Below are 21901 nucleotides of genomic sequence, written 5' to 3'. Positions count from 1 at the left end.
CAGTTCAGTCTCTCAGTTGTGTCCGACTCTTTACAACTCCACGAACTGCAGCACGCCAGACCTCTCTGTCCATCACCAACTCCCGGAGTTCACTGAGACTCACGTCCATCGAGTCCATGATGCCATCCAGCCATCTCATCCTCTGTCGTCCCCTTCTCCTCCTGCCCCCAATCCCTCCCAGCATCAGAGTCTTTTCCAATGAGTCAACTCTTTGCATGAGGTGGCCAAAGTACTGGAGTTTCAGGTTCAGCATCATTGCCTCCAAAGAAATCCCAGGGGTGATCTTCTTCAGAATGGACTGGTTGGATCTCCTTGCAGTCCAAGGGACTCTCAAGAGTCTTCTCCAACACCACAGTTCAAATGCATCAATTCTTTGGTGCTCAGCTTTCTTCACAGTCCAAGTCTCACATCCATACATGACCACTGGAAAAACCATAGCCTTGACTAGATGGACCTTTGTTGGCAAAGTAATGCCTCTGCTTTTGAATATGCTATCTAGGTTGATTAGGTCCCATTTATTTATTTTTGTTTTTATTTCTGTGGCCTTGGGGGACTGACCTAAGGAAAACATCGGTACAATTTGTGTTGGAGAATGTTCTGCCTACGCTGTCTTCTAGGAGTTTTATGGTGTAATGTCTTATGTTTAAGTCTTTAAGCCATTTTGAGTTTATTTTTGTGCATAGTTTGAGGATGTGTTCTAACTTCATTGATTTATGTGCAGCTGTCTAACTTTCCCAGCACCACTTCTTGAAGAGACTGTCTTTTTTCCAATTTTATATTCTTGCCTCCATTTTGTGCGTGAGCTTCCCTGGTGGCTCAGCAATAAAAAAAATCTGCCTGCAATGGAGGAGATTTGGGTTCAATCCCTGGGTCAGTCAGGATCCTGAAGGAGGAAATGGCACCCCACTCCAGTTTTCTTGCCTGGGAAATCCCATGGACAGAGGAGCCTGGTGGGCTATAGTATGGGGTCGCAAGAGTTGGGAAGGACTTAGCGACTAAACCACCACCATCCCCTTTGTGTATGGGATTATTCCTGGGCTGGCTATTCTGTTCCATTGATCCATCTGTCTGCTTTTGTCCCAGTACCACTGTTTTGACTACTGTAGCTTTGTAGTTTTGTCTGAAGTTTGGGAGAGTATTCCTCCTGCTTTGTTTTTTATCTCAGGATTGCTTTGGCAATTCTGGGTCTTTTATAGTTCCATATAAGTTTTGGATTATTTGTTCTAGTTCTGTGAAAAATGTCATGGGTAGTGCTTCTTCTTTTTTTTTTTTTTAAATATCAGGTTTACCTCAATTCAAAAAAACAACAATTTTTATAAAAGGTTATTGAGGCAATTTATATTTCCCAAATTAGCCTATAGATTGTCATTTATGAAGTTCCTTCAGGCCTGTGATAGATAATGATATAGGAGAAACAGAATTATAATACATTGTCCCTACCCTTTAAAAATACAGAAGCATTTTGAGGAAAAAAGACAGATACGTGGAAATGATAGAAAACAATTCATGTCAGCCTTTCCGTTCAGTTTGGTTGCTCAGTCATGTCCAATTCTTTGTGACCCCATGGACTGCAGCACGCCAGGCCTCCCTGTCCAACACCAACTCCCGGAGCTTACTCAAACTCATGTCCATTGAGTTGGTGATGCCATCCAACCATCTCATCCTCTGTTATCCTCTTCTCCTCCCACCTTCAATCATTCCCAACATCAAGATCTTTTCCAGTGAGTCAGTTCTTCTCACCAGGTGGCCAAAGTATTGGAGTTTCACCTTCAGCATCAGTCCTTCTGATGAACACTCAGGACTGATCTCCTTTAGGATGGACTGGTTAGATCTCCTTGCAGTCCAAGGGACTCTCAAGAGTCTTCTCCAACACCACAGTTCAAAATCATCAATTCTTCAGCTCTCAGCTTTCTTTATATTTGTAGTCCAACTCTCACATCCATACATGACTACTGGAAAAACCATAGCCTTGACTAAATGGACCTTTGTTGACAAAGTAATGTCTCTGCTTTTTAATATGCTGTCTAGGTTGGTCATAACTTTCCTTCCAAGGAGTAAGCGTCTTTTAATTTCACGGCTGCAGTCACCATCTGCTATGATTTGGGAGCCCCCAAAATAAAGTCTGTCACTATTTCCACTGTTTCCCCATCTATTTGCCATGAAGTGATGGGACCACATGCCATGATCTTTGTTTTCTGAATGTTGAGTTTTAAGCCAACTTTTTCACTCTCCTCTTTCACTTTCATCAGCAGCCTCTTTAGTTCTTCACTTTCTGCCATAAGGGTGGTGTCATCTGCATATCTGAGGTTATTGATATTTCTCCCAACAATCTTGATTCCAGCTTGTGCTTCATCCAGCCCAGCGTTTCTCATGATGTACTCTGCATATAAGTTAAATAAGCAGGGTGACAATATACAGCCTTGACGTACTCCTTTTCCTATTTGGAACCAGTCTTTTGTTCCATGTCCAGTTCTAACTGTTGCTTCCTGACCTGCATGCAGATTTCTCAAGAGGCAGGTCAAGGGGTCTGGTATTCCCATCTCTTTCAGAATTTTCCATAGTTTATTGTGATCCACACAGTCAAAGGCTTTGGCATAGTCAATAAAGCAGAAATTGATATTTTTCTGGAACTCTCTTACCTTTTCGATGATCCAGCGGATGTTGGCAATTTGATCTCTGGTTCTTCTGACTTTTGTAAAACCAACTTGAACATCTGGAAGTTCACGGTTCATGTATTGTTGAAGCCTGGCTTGGAGAATTTTGAGCATTACTTTGCTAGCGTGTGAGATGAGTGCAGTTGTACAGTAGGTTGAACATTCTTTGCCATTGCCTTTCTTAGGGACTGGAATGAAAACTGACATTTTTCAGTCCCATGGCCACTGCTGAGTTTTCCAAATTTGCTGACATATTGAGGACAGCACTTTCACAGCATCATCTTTTAGGATTTGAAAGAGCTCAGCTGGAATTCCATCACCTCCACTAGCTTTTTTTGTAGTGATGCTTCCTGGGGCCCACTTGACTTCACATTCTAGGAAGTCTGGTTCTAGGTGAGTGTGAGTGATCACACCATCGTGATTATCTGGGTTGTGAAGATCTTTTTTGTACAGTTCTTCTGTATATTCTTGCCAATTCCTCTTAATATCTTCTGCTTCTGTTAGGTCCAGACCATTTCTGTCCTTTATTGAGCCCATCATTGCATGAAATGTTCCCTTGGTATCTCTAATTTTCTTGAAGAGATCTCTAGTCTTTCCATTCTGTTGTTTTCCTCTATTTCTTTGCATTGCTCACTGAGGAAAGCTTTCTTATCTCTCCTTGCTTTTCTTTGGAACTCTGCATTCAAATGGGTATATCTTTCCTTTTCTTCTTTGCCTTTTGCTTCTCTTCACAGCTATTTGTAAGGCCTCCTCAGACAGCCATTTTGCTTTTTTGCATTTCTTTTTCTTGGGGATGGTCTTATCCCTGTCCCCTGTACAATGTCATGAATCTCCATCCATAGCTCATCAGGCACTCTATCAGATCTAGTCCCTTAAGTCTATTTTTCACTTCCACTGTATAATCATAAGGGATTTGATTTAGGTCATACCCAAATGGTCTAGTGGTTTTCCTGCTTTCTTCAATTTAAGTCTGAATTTGGCAATAAGGAGTTCATGATCTGAGCCACAGTCAGCTCCTGGTCTTGTTTTTGCTGACTCTATAGAGCTTCTCCATCTTTGGCTGCAAAGAATATAATCGATCTGATTTTGGTATTGACCATCTGGTGATGTCCATGTGTAGAGTCTTCTCTTGTATTATTGTGGAAGCTGAAGTCGAACAGTTCTATGAAGACCTACAAGACTATTTAGAACTAACACCCAAAAAAGATGTCCTTTTCATTATAAGGGACTGGAATGCAAAAGTAGAAAGTCAAGAAACACCTGGAGTAACAGGCACATTTGGCCTTTGAGTACAGAATGAAGCAGGGCAAAGGCTAACAGTTTTGCCAAGAGAACACACTGGTCATAGCAAACACCCTCTTCCAACAACACAAGAGAAGACTACACATGTCAGCCTTTAGACAGTCATAAATTGTTTGGTACAATTTTGATCCATAGTGTTATGGTACATAATATAAGAACTGAAAGGAAAAGAAAACGGGGGCTGCTTCCAAAGAGAAAATATGAGCTGAGCTACAACTTGGAAGGAACCCATCATTCAGTGTACTGGTTGTTACTCCCATCATCCTCTGTTCCTTCAGCCAATCACTGAAGAATAGAGAGCTGTTTGATGACAACAGAAATCTCTTTTCCAAAAAGATTATCATCCAACCCATTTTCTACATTTGTTCCCAAGAATATGCAACACCTTGTCACAAGCAGTGTTTTGAAGGCGAGGTGCAGTATTGTCCCCGTTCCGCCCCCTGCTGTTCCAGGCTTCTCTGTCAGTGGACAACATGAACTTTAACTCATTGGAATACCAGTTCTGCGGCTTATTAACTGTCTGACTTTTGGCAAATTACATGACTTTCTTAAGCCTTGCTGGCCTCGTATTGCAAGTTTGGATTAAAAAAAAATCTGACATACAGGATTTGGATAAGGATTACATGGGATATTATTTCTGGATTTTATATGTGCTTGGTATGAAATAGGCATCCAAGAAGTGTTCTTTTCCAGTGCCTGTCCAAAGCATTCCATCTGTTGGATCAGTTACGATTCTGGCTTTGTGACCTCATACTGGCTCCTGGTGCTCATTCCTTCTTTGTCGAGACTTATGCGGGGGTGATGCTCTTTATAATCTATTCTGAAATCCTAAAGATGCGTGAAATTCACTTAGTCTCTTATTGGAAGAATTTATATTTTCCTTTGTGTGTTTCTTAGATCACAATAGTCACCTCATCAGTTTTGTTTTTAAAAGTTACGTAATTAGGAACCCTCAGGTTGGAGCCTCTGTTTTGCGTGGGCAGCGTTTTTTCAGACTTGGAGAATAAAAAGCTATCAACTCTAATTCCACCATATTCCATACCAGTCTTCAATTGTCCTTGATTTTTTTGTTCCACTGCTAATTTAATGACTGTATCATGGCAATATACACGGGAAGTTCTCTTGTCTTGTCTTGCTGTGTCTCTAACTTCCTTCTCTTGTTTTCATAGTTGTATTTGTGGTAAGGCTTACCCAAATATGACAGCTTTAACTTTACTAGAATGAACACTCTTCGGTGACCTCTTGAAAATACCCTTCTAATTTGGAGATAACCCATTTATTCTAGTTTAATACTCTAGCAAAACCACGACCTGTTGTTTCAAATTTAAAAACTAACACTAAAATAGTTATTGAAAGTTTTCTATCTGAAATATTTTATATCTATTATATTAAAACAACTTGAAACAGCAGTTTTATATTTAAGAAACCAAGGTTTCCTGTATCAAACATTTCTTTCAGTGGTTCAGTATTTTCTATGTAATAGGGGCTTTCTTCTTGGAAGAACTGGATTCTGATAGTGGGAAGACTGTTGGTAATAATTGGAATAAACATGAAGGAACACTTATGCCCCCTAGAGGACTGGGGGAATGGATATGGTATAGCTGCAACATACTCCTTTTTTTTTTTTTTTGATCAAAATCCAAAGGCTAAAAGGTTATCAAGAGAAAAAACTTTTGTACTTTAATGAGATTTCATCCAAGTGTGATGCTCACGACCATAAACAGAGATATTTATTTTCTTCTTTGGTGGAATTCAGTAAAATTAAACAGATGCTCAGGAAAACAAACTCTTAACACACATGTAGATTTCTCTGTATTTATTCCTGATAGTTCTAAGGATATAGTTCCTTATCTCCTTGTCTTTGTTTTACTCACCAACTTCTTAGGCCTAATTTTATTCCTCTCTGCCTCTTAAGTTTTTCCTTTCCATCTTCTCTCCTGACTTACATCTTCCTGTCCATCTGGGAACCTTTTGTGACCTCAGAACAGATAAAGAGACCCCTGGCCACCATATTCTAAACACCTCATCTCTTCTTTCAATTTAAGGACATATTTCTTGAGTTAAATATTTTCATTTAACTTTTCCGAAGCCAGGGTCTAAAATATCTTTGCTTAGTATTCTGTTTAAATGGGGGACACATTGTCAGAAATTCTTATTTCACTTGGGAGAATCTAGCGCAGCTAATCGGGAGTGATGAAGGGAAGTGGAAGGAAAAAGAGGTTTTGGTTCAACATTTGCATTTTTTTCTTTTAGACATATGCTAGTTCTCACTACAGCATGATAGAAAGGCTGTTATCCCTTATTTTCTGTTTTTATGCTACATAATTATCATCCACTTGGTATTATGTGACTGAGTCATTCCAAGTAACAACCGTTGTTCATAGTATTAGGGAATGATGATGTTCTTGTTAATCATCTGAGTTCCCTCTTTTACCTTTGATCTCTACTGCCATAACTTCCATTCAGACATGAAAGTATACAAATTTTTTTGCAAGCTCTTATGTTATAGTCTAGTCTTTGAGCTAGATTGCAAACACCAGAATTGAATTAACCAACAGATTCCCTTGTAAGAATGCCAGTATTTCCTTTCTGAATAACTGTATCTCTTTGTTCTAAAGAGATCAGAACTGAATCTCAGTAATTTATAAACGTACAAGAATGAAAAATCCTACATGGCAACCCACTCCAGTATTCTTTCCTGGAGAATCCCATGCTCCTCTGCAGTCCATGGGGTCTGAGCTGATCATGACTGAAGCAACTTGGAGCACAGCGCTAAGACTGAACCTCCACGGTGGGGAGCCCCATCTCCCTCTCTCCATTTCTCTCTGCACGTATCTTCATGTCTCTGTGGGGACAGAGGACAATCCTGCCCGTCAGGTATAATACCAACTGAAGAGAGTGGGAGAGAAGGAGAGTGTGTCTGACACTTTCCTTTATCCTCCAGAATCTGCACGACCCAGGAGGCAAATGTCATCGCTGCCATTTTGTAGATGAGGAAACTGAAGTTCAAAATGGTGACAGAATGAACTTTGCTCTGAAAATGTGATGCTAAGTGACTGGACAAACTGGTGTCATAAAGGAAATTAGGAAATTCAGAGGTGCTAGTTTGGGGTGTTTTTTTTAATCTCTTTTTGTTTTTTTTAAATGGTTTGACGTTGGTTGAGTTTGAGGTAAAATCAGCCATGGCTAAAGATACGGATTTGAGAATCTTACACGTGGCAGTGAAAGCTGATGCCATAGCATAAATGAGGTTTTAGAAGTGTATAGAGTCGACCTGTCCAACGTAGTAGCCACAAGCCACTTGTGAATTCTTGAAAGGGGACTGATCTGATTGAGTTGTACCGTGAGTGTAAAATATACATTGGATTTCAAAGATTTAGTCCCCCCCAAAGAATGTAAACTAGTTCATTATTAATTGTTATATTGATTACTTATTGAAATGGTAACTTCTGGATATAGTGAGTTCTCTACATATGAACCTTTAAGTTGCAAACTTCCAAGATGTGAACGTGTGCTCCCAGCATGTCTGGCGCACACTGTTGCCTGTGTGCAGCCTCTGCAAGTTGTGCTTTTGTGTACATCATAGAGTACAATAGTACAGTATCTTTATTTCAAGCCCAGGATGTCAGAAATAGGCATAAAAGCAATGGTGATGTAGTTGGTATTGCTGAGAAGCACCAGCTCTTTACTGTACTCCTATAGTTTTCAAGGTACTGTACTGTAAGATTAGAAATGTTTTCTTTATTTTTTTTAATGTATTATTTGTGTGAAAAGTACTATAAACCTATTACAATGCATCCAATTTTATTTCAGTACGATATGGCCGATTGTATTAGTTGGGTACCTCGGCTAACTTTGTTGGATATATGACTGTGCTCTTGGAATGGAACCTGTTCATATGTAGGGGACTTACTGTATATCAGGTTAAATAAGTACATAATTAAAATGAATTTTCCCTGTTGCTTCTTTCTTTTTGATGTGGCTACTAGCAGACTTTAAGTTACATGCGAAGCTTATGTTATATTCCTATCAGAATGGTACTAACAGAGAAAGGGAAAATAAGGGGTCTAAAACAGAACCTTTGAGGATGTAATGTTTTTCAGAGTTTAAGTTTTTAAGTTAACATCTAGTATATGCAAATAGATTTTTCAAATAAGTCTACAGAGGAGAGAATAAAATGAAAAAGGGTTTTTCCTGCCACTGTTAATACCACTTTGTATCACATAGACTCTATGTGATTTCTTAGTTTCTCTTCCAGGAATGTGTATGCATGTAAACACATATTTAATACAGGTGGGGTACTGTTCCGCACCTTGCCTTTTTCAGTATCTGAAGGTTTTCATTAAAGCACAGAGAGCTCTGCTTCCGCTGACATTTCCCAGCCTGGTGCCAGCGAGCACTGTGGTTCTTGCCTCCCTGTCCCCTCCCAGGCCCTTTCCCACTGCTCCCTCACCTCGGATGCGCCTTCTCCTCCCTTGTCTGTGTGACCTGTATCACTGGGGTATTGTTCCACGTGGCTTCTGAGACAGCCTTGAATTCTCCCAAATCAAGTTAACCCTTGACACTAGGCACGTGCCAAAGGGCACAGTAGACACTGCAGCTGAGGTGTCGCTGAGGGCAGGCGCTGTTTCTAACTCTACCACACGGCACGCACTGGGCGCTGATCAGCGTTTATGGAATTATAAATAAATGGGCAAATGAATAAAGCCCATCTTTATAAGTACTCTAGGAAACAAAGTATTAAACTGAAGATTTAAGACAGGCATCTTACAACAAACAGGCATTGATACACACACTATACTCGGAAAAGTAAGGTCTTAAATACATATGGTATATGTTTTATAGAAATCTAATGCTTTTATCCCATTTAAAAATACTACAAAGACTGGAACCATTTAATCATCATGAGTTACCCTACAATAATGCTAGACTTTTCAAGTTAATATATTGAGTAAATATTTGCTGAGTACTTGTTAGGCACCAGGAAGTGTGCTAGGCTCTGAGTACACAGTGCTGGATGAAACAGACATGATTCCCACCTGGGTGGAGCTCTAGTTCAACGGCAGATGCCTGGCCATTTAGATATTAATTATGTTATTTAATAAAGACAGTGACTGCTTCCTTTTAAAGACTGTCTAATATGTGCTGTACTCTACACTAAATACTTAATTTATTTTACTGTATACATATTCCAGAAGTAGCAGTGGAAGTGATTAAGGTCACTTTTTGACATTTATAATATTTAAGAATCTAAAACTTAAGGAAAAAATTTAATGTGTGCGATGGCAAATGCTTTAGCAAAATGGACACAAAGCGAGCGACAAGCATGAGACGGTCTTCCCACTCCTAATCCAGTGGTCTCTTGCTCCACCAAACTGCCTCCTTACAGAGGAATTGTGACTCCGGTTAAGGGGATTCTAGAACATTTTTGGTGGTGATTCCTTAAAAAAATGATTGCATATAAATATCAGTAACAGATAATGGATGTGGAAAAGACCATTTTCAAGACAGATAATTGTGGCCCGTGAGTAGCCATGCACCTGTTTGAACAGCCAGGTCAGCGTTTGCTGACACCCTCATCCATCTTCATGCTCTGCCACGCTTTCACCTTCCTTTCTGCACTTGTTTCTGACAGACGAAAATCGGATCAGGAAAGTTGATGGGGCCCAAAGGAGTGTCTGTGGACCGCAACGGGCACATCATCGTGGTGGATAACAAAGCGTGCTGCGTCTTCATCTTCCAGCCGAACGGGAAAATAGTCACCAGGTTTGGTAGCCGAGGCAATGGGGACAGGCAGTTTGCAGGTACACTCGATGGTAATATGTAAACCCCCTTTTTTATGCTTCTTCTGCTCACAGTTGCATGATGTTGGAGCATGTTGAAGACGCCTCATCCCCAGTGTGTTTGCCGGCTTTGGGAAAGACGCTGGGGATGGATCTAAGCGAAAGCATGGTTAGATGCTTCTCAGTGACTTTCCCCGCAGTAAGTGCTACTGCAGCCCGTGTGTGGCTTTACTGGTGGCAACTCAGAAGTCTAATCTTCAGATGTTAACATTGAGTAAAATAGTTTTTAAATGAAAATGTTTGAGAAACTATGGAGAGCCTCCTGTTTCCACCTCACTGTTGCTTTATTTAAAAGTTTCTGAATGAGAATATTTTTCACCTAAGTGATTATATGAGAGCAGGAGTGTAAAATATTTGCTCAACACAGAGAAGGCAGTTTCCTTTACTTTTCTCTTTGGTGTGCCACTTTGCAGTCACAGGCTTATTTCGTTTTTTTTTTTTACATCTGCAAGAAGAGGCTGAAAACAGTTGATTACTTTCTTTTGAGAAGGATGCTTTCGGCGTTTCACATTAATTTGCATAATCTTTCTTTCTGCTTTGTCTCCAGTTCTGCCAAATTCTGAATGTCGCCCCAAATTATAAAGTGTGGGTTTCTGAGCTACTTGAAAAAAAATTATTACACGCTGGATAGTTTTCCCTCGGTGCTCCCAAGACTTACCATGTCTCTCTTCGGTGGGAGCTGAGGGCCCTGTGTGACTGTCAGGGAAGCTGGCAGAGGTGACTTTCAGATGGTGGTTTGGAGAAGGAATTCTGATGCTTACTGCTCATTCCACTCCATGAGGGCTGCTGGAACAGTCAGCTTGATTTGGAAGAAAGCAGAGTAGACAGCCGCAAGTGTAGAATGCTATCGAATCTGTGTTATCTGAAGCCAGAGGTCTGGCTGAATGACCTTTTAAGAACCGAGTCTGTAGTTCTTTGTTTTTTCTTAAATAACTAAGTTAATATATGAAGTTCTGTAACTACTGTGTTGTTGTAATCATTTTCGTTGTTATGGTTATCACATGTTTTTTTCTTATTTTTATTTCAGGTCCGCATTTCGCAGCTGTAAATAGCAATAATGAGATTATTGTTACAGATTTCCATAATCATTCTGTCAAGGTACCATAAACCCATCAATTGTTGTTAACTTTTAACTGCTTTAATGCAGGAATCAGTCTGGGAGAAAACACGAGACTTGTGTATACTCACAGGATAGGGGATGTAACCTAAAAGAGTAGATCTTTGCTTCTCCTAAAAGATGCAGGTTTTAGTTTGGACACACAGACTTTGCAGAGTCAGAAAAGTGAACAAAACATTGTGGCAATAAGGTTCTTAATTTGAAACTGGTGTAAATGGAGATGACTTGAAAATTAAATTTGAACAAGCAATTGCTTGAACTTAGAGAGGCAGAACTTTCTGAAGCTTAATGTTTTGTGGCTATTTGATAAAACAGATGACTTTTTTCAGTTTTCTGCACCTAGGACCTTACAAACAAAAGTAGATATTAGAACTCTGCTGCCACAACAGATTTGGGGAGGGAATAGCCCTGGCATCCGTCCATAGTGTCCTTCATACATCCTTTCACACACTTGGTGCTCCCCACCCCTCCCCCAAACACTGTAGTACATCTTTCTTACTAGGTAGAGTGGGGAGAAAGATTTGACCTCTATTAGGAGCAAATCAGGAGAAAATAGAGTGGTTCAAAACCAGAGTCTCACTCACTCACAGGAACGAGAAAACGCTTGCTAGCATTCTAGACCAAGCTTCTCCGAGTGTAATGTGTGCTCCTCTTGAAGGCCGTGTCGGGTGGCCTGGGCAGTGCCCTGGCAGACACTTTTCCTTTCAGAGTTCTTTATCTGTTTTTAGGGTTACCTTCTGTTTACATCAAGTGATACAGGTTTGCACTGATCCTAGGAGTAATATTAAGTTCTCCTTGTAAGTAAGCTCACTTAAATGTTTTAAAGTCAGGCATTGCAGATGTGAGGGAGGGTAAGAAGACAGCATAGGGGAAGCCAGTGAGTAAAGTTTGCACTTAGAGACAACCATTGAGCACTCAAATCTAAACATCAGTCTGCCAGCGTGGATGACTGGAAGAGCTAGATAGGGATAGGATTCTAACCCAAAGGAACGCTCTTCACTGCTGCTTTTCCCAGCTCTTCCTGGAAGAAGGTGTCTTGAAGCTGGGTAGATAAATGGAAAGGCCTCGTGCTTTGGAGATGGGCGCCACGTCCCCGTGCAGAGACGGAAGCACAGTGGGCCGTGGTTCCGGGAGTAGGCTGAGGGGAAGGATGCCCACCGTTGCTGCTTCCTTAAAAGGCTGCTTCCTCCTGGGTCTCTCCAGAGTCGCTGCCTGAGTGGCAGTCTGTCCGTCCCCTCCTCCACATACACACACACCGCCCAGGCTTGCGAAGAGGAAGAGGACGGTGGGAAGGTCTTTGGAGAATGAGGGACTCACACAGCAAAGTGGCAGCAGAGCCTCAGCCTGTGGCCGTTCTCCCAGGGGGCTGTCACAGTCCTGTGGACGAGCATAACTCGGAAAGGACAACGTGGGCCATCATGCCACCCCCTACCCTCCACTCTCTGTACAGAGTGGCCCTTCATTTAACCGTTGTGCACTCAACAAGAAGGAAACCCATGTAGGTCTCAGTGGTGCCAGGGCCAGCAAGGCCGGGCCTAGGTGCCACCACCCCCAGCAGAAGACGTGACGGTGACCAGGCTGCCCTTTTCCACTGAGCACAGCTGGGGCTCAGAGCCTTTCCTTTCCCTTTGCTCGAGGCAACTATGTGAGCCAGCTGGCCTCTGTGAGTGGGAGGATTCCTATTTACCAGTCCTGCCTAACACTGTAGGAGGAAAGAAAACATATGTAAGTAGCCAAAATGCAAGGCAGAGAGCAACAAATGCCTTTTTTAAGAATGAGTACATATAGGGACTGCACTGGTGGTCCAGTGGTTAAGATTCCGCTTCCAGTGCAGGGCACGAGTTCAATCCCCGGTCAGGACTGAACGGCCAAAAAATACAAAAAGAATAGGTACACGTAAAATTCTCTAAATATCCAGAAAAAAGAAGATTTCCATAATTAAGACTGTCAGGGAAGACTTCCAAGTGGAGGTGGTGTTGAGGTGAACAGAATTTTGAAATCAGAAAAGGACTATCATCAAAATCATAAAAATTTACAGTAAAAATTTATCAAAAAAGAAAACTATAAAAATGATTTCAGCTCATACTTCTGCCTCTTAGTATGCTTTCATCTGAATAAGTTATAAATAATTAAATGACATTTTAGGTGGGAAAAAGAGAAAATATGAGAAATTGGAAGTCATTAAAATTGTGAAAACATTTCAGGTTTTCAGTACTGTAGAGGCAGTTTAGTTATTTAAACTCAACTTTTCTCTCATCTAGAGGGAAAAAATCCCAGTCATTTTGATTTTTCTCTTCTCTTTGACAATTGTTGTCATGTAGCTTTTATGGAATAGTTGGGCTTTTTTTCTTCATATAACATTGGCAGTTAACAAGAATTCTTGATTCGAGTCACTTCTCTGTTGGTAAACATAAAAACCTGAACTATAGGTCAGGGGTAACAAGTGGGCTAATTGGTTCTTTAGCTACCTTCACTATATACATTTTCCTCATTGCAAAACAAGATTAAATTAGCCTTCTTCGTAATTTCAGAATGGAGCAGAAGCATGTAAGCTGTTCAAATTATGTCAAGGAAAACGTACTTAGAGAGATAAGCAAACAAAATGATTATTTGTATAGCTTTTTTTTTTTCTTTTTTCTTTTGTATTGGAGTATAGGACCCAATGGTAAAGAATCCCCCTGCCCAGCCAAAGACACAGGTTTGATCCCTGGGTCAGGAAGATCCCCTGAAAAAGGAAATCCCACTCTAATAATCTTGCCTGGGAAATCCCACGGACAGGAGTCCAGTGGGCTATATAGTCCATGGGGTCGCAAAGAGTCGGACATGACTTAGCAGCTAAACCACAACAACATTGTGATTTACAACATTGCATGAGCGTCAGGTGTACAGCAAGGTTGTTTGGTTATACATATACAGACATCTCTTATACGTACACATCTTTTCTTTTTCAGGTTCTTTTCCCATTTAGTTTTTTACAGAATATTGAGTAGCATTCGCTGTGCTACATTAGACCCTTGTTGATTATCTATTTTGTAGATGCCATCCAGCCATCTCATCCTCTGTCATCCCCTTCTCCTCCTGCCCCCAATCCCTCCCAGCATCAGAGTCTTTTCCAATGAGTCAACTCTTCGCATGAGGTGGCCAAAGTACTGGAGTTTCAGCTTTAGCATCATTCCTTCCAAAGAAATCCCAGGGTTGATCTCCTTCAGAATGAACTGGTTGGCTCTCCTTGCAGTCCACGGGACTCTCAAGAGTCTTCTCCAACACCACAATTCAAAAGCATCAATTCTTCGGCGCTCAGCCTTCTTCACAGTCCAACTCTCACATGCATACATGACCACTGGAAAAACCAAGAATATTTAATTAAGCACAATAGTCTAATGCTTGGCCGTATCAGATGTTAGAGACTTTGAGAATTCTGCAGTTTTGTTTAGCTCCCTCTTCCATCATCCTCCTTCTCTCATGGGCTGTATTCATCAAAGCTTATGGCTATCTATTCTAACTAACATATTATGAGAAAATCTATTTTAAAAAGCCATCTTCTTCTTCCTCAGTTGCTGCCATCACACCCACATGCACACACGTACTCACTTGGATTTTCCTTGCTATAAACGTGTGGTCCTAGCCGCATTTCTTGTTATGTTGATGTAGTAAAATGGTAGTAAATTCTGAATATCTGGCCTAACAAAAAGCTCTTACTTTCTGATTCAACTTTGAGCAATTGTCCATCCTGTTAGAAATACAATTCCTATTCTTGAAATTAGGTATTTATTTGAATGCAGAAAGAATAATGTGTTTGGAAATTACACCTCTACTTACTCATACTACCTTATATTTGTATATTTCTGATAATTTATAACAAAAGTGTTTTTCACATGGTAGTACAACCAAATATAAGCTAGAAAAAGAAGTGGTTTAACAAATAGTAAATCAGATTTAGATAGTAAATTTGGGAACCACAAGTGATACGTGGGGTCTAGTTTGTAAACTCCTCCTTTTTGAAGAATGTCTTAAATAACCTGCTCAGATATTTTTTAAAGACCAGAATGTTTGCTTAACTATTTTAGTTTAAAATAATTTTAAAATATCTCATACAGGTGTTTAATCAGGAAGGCGAATTCATGTTGAAGTTTGGCTCAAATGGAGAAGGAAACGGGCAGTTTAATGCTCCCACAGGCGTAGCGGTGGATTCAAATGGAAACATCATTGTAGCCGACTGGGGGAACAGCAGGATCCAGGTAGATGGGTTTATTTGTTTAGAGTGATCGCTGTTTGTTGAAAGTGAAGTCCCCCAAACTGGAATGTGTTCCATTTGTTCATTGGTTAGGTAATTAGGCTGTAAATAGTCTAACCAGAAGTGCCAAACTAAGGAAGGTGGAATAGAAACAAGTCAACCCAGGGTGCTCTGGGCAAAGCAGGGAGCATCCCAAGTCGCTCTGAGAGCAGCAGTGTTCGGCAGTGGAATCTGATCATGGATGTCCTCTTCTCAGGAAAGGGGTCAAGACTTTAAATGTAACACTGTATACTTTAATTTCTCCAGGGTATTTATCTTGCTTAATTATCCCAGTGGACATCTACTTTTGAAAAAGGTGTTCTATATCTGATGGGAAGCCAGAAGCAGACAGGGGGCTACAGTGAGGAGGCAGGCTGTATAGGGCCACAGATGCCCAGCTGTTTGCACCGTGGCCCTCATAACACCTGCCTTTTAAAACACCCTATAAGCTAAAGAGAAAGGCCAGAAGAAAGCAGTCTGGGCCTGGGAAGGGAAAGAGTTTTTTTTATTTCGTCATAGCAGAAGCTTACTGACCAAGAATGACCACTTTCTGTCCAAATGTACGTGTTGAACCATTGACTTGGTATAACTTACTCTTTTCTGAAAATGAAAAAAAAATCTCCATTTTCTTGATGCACATTGACTCAGGACATTCTTCTGTGGTCTAGTTGCCAATTTTTCCCTCTTGTGCTTGGGAATAAAAGAAGATAGTGAGGCTGGATGGGGGGAAGTGAAAGCTCAGAGTGAGACAGAAGGGTGGTTTGTTCTTCAGGCCCCATCCAGAGCCGTCCCCCTCACATGGGACCTCTGTGAGCTTGTAAGTGAGCTCCTCTGGCCGGGGGTGCGTGCCTTGTCCATGCCCCTGGGGCACAGAGAGTGAGAGGGGAGGGTGAGCGGAGGGAGAGGCTATGGATGAGTGCAGCCTAAACAAGCCTGAGGGCTCCACCCGTGCTTCCAGGTGAGAAACGTCAGCATCAGAGGTTTCCTAATCCCAGCTTCTTCCTGTTGTTACTCTAACTTCTGTCACACTCTGACTTTATGTTTACAGGTTTTTGATGGAAGTGGGTCGTTTTTGTCCTACATTAACACGTCTGCTGATCCACTCTATGGCCCCCAGGGCCTGGCCCTAACTTCAGACGGCCACGTGGTGGTTGCAGACTCTGGAAACCACTGTTTCAAGGTCTACCGGTACTTACAGTAACAGTGGGCGACTGGACACCCCCTTACAAAGATCTTACACCATAAACTGGAATGGATTTCCTGACGCAGGACCAGATGATACTAGACTTTTCTTGCTAGAAGGAATCGTCGGTGAACTTTCCAAGGTTATTTCTGAATGTAACAATTTCCTTAAAAACTGCATATCTGATTTCCATAATCCATGTTTAGAGTTAAAAAAAAAAGAAATCTCTTCTACTGAATCTATAAAAACTGCAAAGTTTTACACCTGTGAACTATGGCACATAGGACAGGGATTTATGTAGTTTAATTTTGCAAATCAAACAAGCATTAAAAAAACAACTAGAATATTTAAAGGCATTTGTTAATCCTGTGAGTGATAGCTTTTGTGCAGAGCTTCCAAAAACAAGATGAAAACAAAATCTGTTATAGTTATATACTTTATTTAACCTTGGTCACAAGACCCAGGGGATCTTCTAACCTCACTTTTACAGTAGATATTACTCTTGTGACATTTTTTGTTTATCAGTAACCACATATAACATTACTTTGGGAAAAAACGAAAGCTGTCTTACAAAATCCTCCCAGCTGGGATTAGCAAGCCTCTTGAGTTTAGCACTTAAAAAATCAATGCAAATCTCCCACCCTTTCTGAGTTTGATCAAAGATCTTCATGTGTTCTTTTCACCTCTCTCCTGCTCACCTTGTATCTAAAAACAAAGTTCATTTTCAGTTCAATTTCAGGGAAGCCTGAAATTCCTGATACTTTGAAAGGCATTTTACAACAGTAATGTTACCTTTTGGTAAACCAACGGCCCCTTTAACTCCAGGTTAATGCACTGGAATGTAATCAAGGAAAAGTCAGTCACATTTTCTGTGCCGTGTTCTCACACGTGTCTCTCCTCTTCCACTTCACGAATGCGAAAGCTTTACCTCTTGCAAAATGTCAGCACATGTAGTAGGACACCAGTGTCCTAGGACAGAGAGCCATAAGCAGCCCTTTGGAGGACGGATGGTGTCAACCAAAGGCATGTGATTGATTGATCAGTGGTTTCCCCTTAGAAAGCAAGTGTTACCAAAGTCGTGTTATCGCGAGAGCATTACAGGTAAGGGCATGTTATGGTTATTTATCATTGTCTAATGACTAGTAGGCATTAAAGGACTATGTGTACATGATTAGGGTAAGGTAGAATGTATCATATATATATATTTAGCTGAACCTTTGGTGTATTGAAATAGGCAGCACTCTGAAAGACAGAAGCAGCTTCAGCACATTCCTCAAAACTGCACCGTTTAAAGCCGTCCTCATACAGCAAGCCCTAAAGCAGATTTCATTTTTGCCATTTTCCAGGAATGCTGGTATCGGCTGACTGCTAGTCAGAAAATGGCCTTCTGTGCTTTCAAAAATAAAACGAAAAACAGGTCGAAAGAAACAAAGTTGAACTTGATTTACATTTAAGTATAAATGCATTTTGAGAAATGGTAAGAATAATTTAGTCAAATCTGATTCTGTAAAATAAGATGTGGTGTATTTCCACTGTTTGATTTTCTACTCAGTTCTACCAAATAGGATGTTGTGTTTGGCATTTTCGATAATGACTTGGGGACCTTTTTCCCTGAAAGCACCTTAAAACTGTACTATAAAAAAACATTTCCCACATGTATAACTATGTGAATGTGATGTTTCTTTTTTCCTAAAGTCAGTGGTGAAATGAGTCTTTGAATTTAAACACTGATGTTTAATGAGCATTTCCTGGGTGCCAGAGGCTATTTAAGGCACTGGGGAGAAAGTAATGGATAAAACAAAGCCCCCTGCCCCTTTGGAGCTTACACTCTAGGGTGGGAATGTCATTTTACCATTAACTAACCTTCTGCATAAAAGATAAGCTAGACTCGATAATTCCTGAAATGTTTTAAAGGAAAGGTTTTAAACTGGTTAAATTAATTTCAGTTTATTTTCACCAGTGAAAGTAGCTTCCTCTGTAGACTCTGTCATAGGCCATGGATCTTAAGGCTTGTTTACTTAAAGGGGTTTTTTGCACATTCAAATTATACTTGTGAATTTAGAAATTAACCAGCCATCATAACGTATTAGACTGGGTATCTTAATAGAAGGAACACAAAGCTGATTTTTTTACATGTCAATATTGGAACAAAACTGGAATAAAAGAAGAGATACTTTGATTCAGACCTGTCCCACTACCTGTTCCTAAAACATGCTACGGGCACTCCAGGAAACACTATATTTCCCCAAAATATATACAATCGCATATGCTAAAGTATAGATAACATTTCAAATTTGGATACATATGTGCATTTACTGTATTTCTTGGTAAGCATATTTTAGGGGGAAAAGTGCTGCTGATAGGATGAATAGACAAGATTTAAATGGAGTTTTGTCACATTCTAAATGGTTTCTAGTAAACTGAGAAGGATATTAAAATAAGTGACTTTTTGTTTCTGTTCTACCATTATTGTTTGATTTCTGTTTGTCATGTGTACAGAACCTGTCATACATTCATGATAAGTAGCACTGAAAAACTACCCATTCAAATTTCCCCTGGGCACTTATGGCAAAATGTTGCCAGTTAGAATGTAATGGTCGGTGACAGTGCATCCCCTCCTCAGTTACAGATATTAGTAACTGTATCTCCAATACAGACCTCCCCTGCTGGACATGGGGAGGTGGGTGGAGTCACTTGACCACTTAGAAACACATGAATAAAAAGCCTTTATGACGCTTAGCCATTAAAAAAAAAAAAAAAGGTTCTTCGTATCTTGACCAAATTTTAGTCTCTGGTAACTAAAGTCCCCAGGTTACCTTCTTTTAATTTACTCTTTGACTAGATTTGAGGCAAATAAATACTAACAGGTCCATGCAACTAGAATACACTTGCTTCTACTACTAAATATACAGGGTATGTACTAAGGGAGTTAACTGGAATAGCAGTATGCTAGCAAGTGTCTATGGATCCTTAACGCTAAAGGGGTCACATAAATGCTTTGGTAATACCTAAGTTAATTGGAGGAAATAGCAAATAAACATCAGGTAATCTGCAGATTACTTCAGATGGAAAAAATCTTTATGTATATTTGAACTGTACGGTATCCTCCTTATTCACCAGCTTCTGAAAAAGGGAGGAATATTTTTAGTTTAATAATTTAAAAGTAAGACATTTCCAGGTAAGATAAAATTGAAGGTATTTGCTGCAAACATTGTTTAATTTTGCTTAAAATTGAAAGTCGTGATATTGTTGCATTCTGTAAATGTTACAGGGTTTTAAACTTACAGTTATTTTAATATTTTTGATAACTAGGAATCTAGCATTGCCATAAAGGAAACTAAGTGCCCATTAAAGATTTGTTTGGTATAAATAAATAATTTTTTGTTTTGTTTTAAGTGACAGTAAGCTACAAATCATGATGTTAATCTTAAACTTTCTGAAGATGAATTGTGTGGCAGTGATTGTATAGTCTGTTTGTGGAGAATGTATGGAAGCTATTAATATTCTAAGATAGATGAATAAATTGGCTATGTTGTCCCAATGAATGTACAGCACTTCCAATAACTTTTGAAAGCAACACAGCCTTAAAATGTTTTTGCTTTATGACATGGGAATGTTCGGTCATCAAGAGTATATTCTTAGAATTCTTTATATCATTTTCAGTTCTATAGCCTTTTAATCCTATGTATGAGTATGAGGGAGTTTTGTTTCCTTTTTTTTTTTCTTTTAAAATTTTGTACATTCCATCTTTATAGGTCTGTTTCATATATTTTGTGTATAGAACACTAAATCTTGCGCTCTTTGACATTGGTACTGATACATTCTCATCGATTGTTCTTTTATGAATCAAAATGCTGACTGCCTATTTAAAGAAGAGAATAAACGCTGTGCATCAAAGTGTTTGTATGTTCGTAGCTACATACGTACCACAGTATTTTGGATGCTTTAGTCTACAATAAATCTTTAAATTAATTCTGTCTTGAAACATAGGAGAAACAAGATTCATGTGTATATCTTTACCATGCACAAAATCTCAAATCATTATAATAAAGCTTGTTTTCTCCATTTCTAGGCTGAACGTTCATTTATTTAACCTGTCGTTCTCTCTCTCAGTGAAGGAAAGTGAAGATACCTTCTAGAACACGTGGAAGATATCAATACCTTAATCAAACTGTTCATACTAGTGAGAAAAGGTTTAGTTAATGGGATGGTTTTCTTAGGTTCTCTTTCTGATAGTCTGTTGTTGGTATCTAGAAATGCAGCAGATTTCTGTATGTTAGTTTTGTGCCCTGCGGCTTTACTGAATTAAGTTGTTAGTGCTGGTACTTTTGTGGTGGCGTCTTGAAGATGGTCTGTGTTCTGGCATCGTGTGGCCTGCAAACAGTGACGCTTTTAATTACCTCTTTCCAGTTTGGATTCCTTTTATTCCTTTTTCTGGTCTGACTGCTATGGCTACCCAATACTGTGTTGAATAAAAGTGATCAGAGCAGTCATCTTTGCTTTTTTCCCTGATCTTTGAGGAAACGCTTTCAACTTTCCACTGTTGAGCATATTAAGTATAATGTTAGCTGTGGGCTTACCACATATAGTCTTTGATATGTTGAGGTAGAGCCCCTCTATACCCATTTTGTTGAGAGTTTTTATTATAAATTGATGTTGATTTTTGTCATAAGCTGTCTGCACCTGTTGAGATCATTATATAATTTCTGTTCTTGATTTGTGGATGTTGAACCATCCTTGCAGCCTTGGGATAAATCCCACTTGATCACGGTGTATGGTTCTTTCAATGTATGCTTAAATTCAGCTTGCTAATACTTTGTTGAGGATTTTTGCACCTGTGTTCCTCAGTAATGCATACACTTTAAGTTGCTTTAGTTGTGTCTGACTCATCGCGACCCCATGGACTGTAGCCCACCAGGCTCCTCTGTCCATGAAATTCTCCAGGCAGGAAGTGAGATTGACCTATAATTTTCTTCTTTTGTGAAATCTTTGTCTGGTTTTGGTTTCAGGATGCTGCTGGCCTTGTACCATGAGTTCAGAAAGCTTTTCTTCTTCTGCAATATTTTGGAATAATTTTTAGAACATTCTCTAAATGTTTGGTAGAATTCACCTGTAAAGCCATCTGGTCCTGGACTTTTGGTTGTTGGGAGGTTTGGGGGTTTTTTGGGTTTTGTTTTTTAACTGATTCATTTTGGTAATGGTAATTGGTCTGTGAGGGAGCTTGGTCCTGGGGTCTGGCTGCAGGACACACGGGTCCCAGAGCTGGTGTAATATAACTGGTAGGTGGGGCCAGTTCTTGCCACAACTGACTATGGGGTCTGGGGTGTTCCAGAGTTTGTGTTGGCCTGCTGGTGGGCAAGATGGCCCCCCTCCCCCAGGCCCAGGTCTGGTGCTGACACGTTGACTGGGACCTGTCATGGCAGGCCGCAGGACTGCCATCGTCCCAGAGCTGGTGTTCCCCCTGTGGTGGGTGAGGCTGGTCTGAGGCTGGAGCAGCTTACTAACGGGTGGCCCCAGGGCCCAGCAGAC

General features: G+C 40.2%; 1 protein-coding gene across 8 annotated transcripts in view; it reads left to right on the top strand.

Annotated features, from left to right (window-relative positions):
* TRIM2 (tripartite motif containing 2) overlaps positions 1-20437 on the top strand; it is a 126451-nt gene extending 106014 nt beyond the window's left edge. For 4 of the 8 annotated variants that reach the window (XM_040251426.1, XM_040251425.1, XM_040251431.1 and 1 more), the window contains exons 9-12: positions 9592-9760; positions 10827-10897; positions 15014-15154; positions 16238-20437. In XM_040251426.1, the coding sequence (XP_040107360.1) occupies positions 9592-9760; positions 10827-10897; positions 15014-15154; positions 16238-16390 (534 nt within the window). In that variant the 3' untranslated portion in view covers positions 16391-20437. Of the gene's footprint in view, positions 1-9591; positions 9773-10826; positions 10898-15013; positions 15155-16237 lie in introns of all 8 variants that reach the window. The other 4 variants (XM_040251424.1, XM_040251423.1, XM_040251428.1 and 1 more) reach the window with 1 other exon arrangement.
* Positions 20438-21901: the final 1464 nt, after the last annotated feature.

The sequence above is a fragment of the Oryx dammah genome, unplaced genomic scaffold (assembly GCF_014754425.2).
Source record: "Oryx dammah isolate SB20612 unplaced genomic scaffold, SCBI_Odam_1.1 HiC_scaffold_12, whole genome shotgun sequence".
Classification (NCBI taxonomy): Eukaryota; Metazoa; Chordata; class Mammalia; order Artiodactyla; family Bovidae; genus Oryx; species Oryx dammah.
This window is presented reverse-complemented; position numbering and strand designations above follow the sequence as displayed.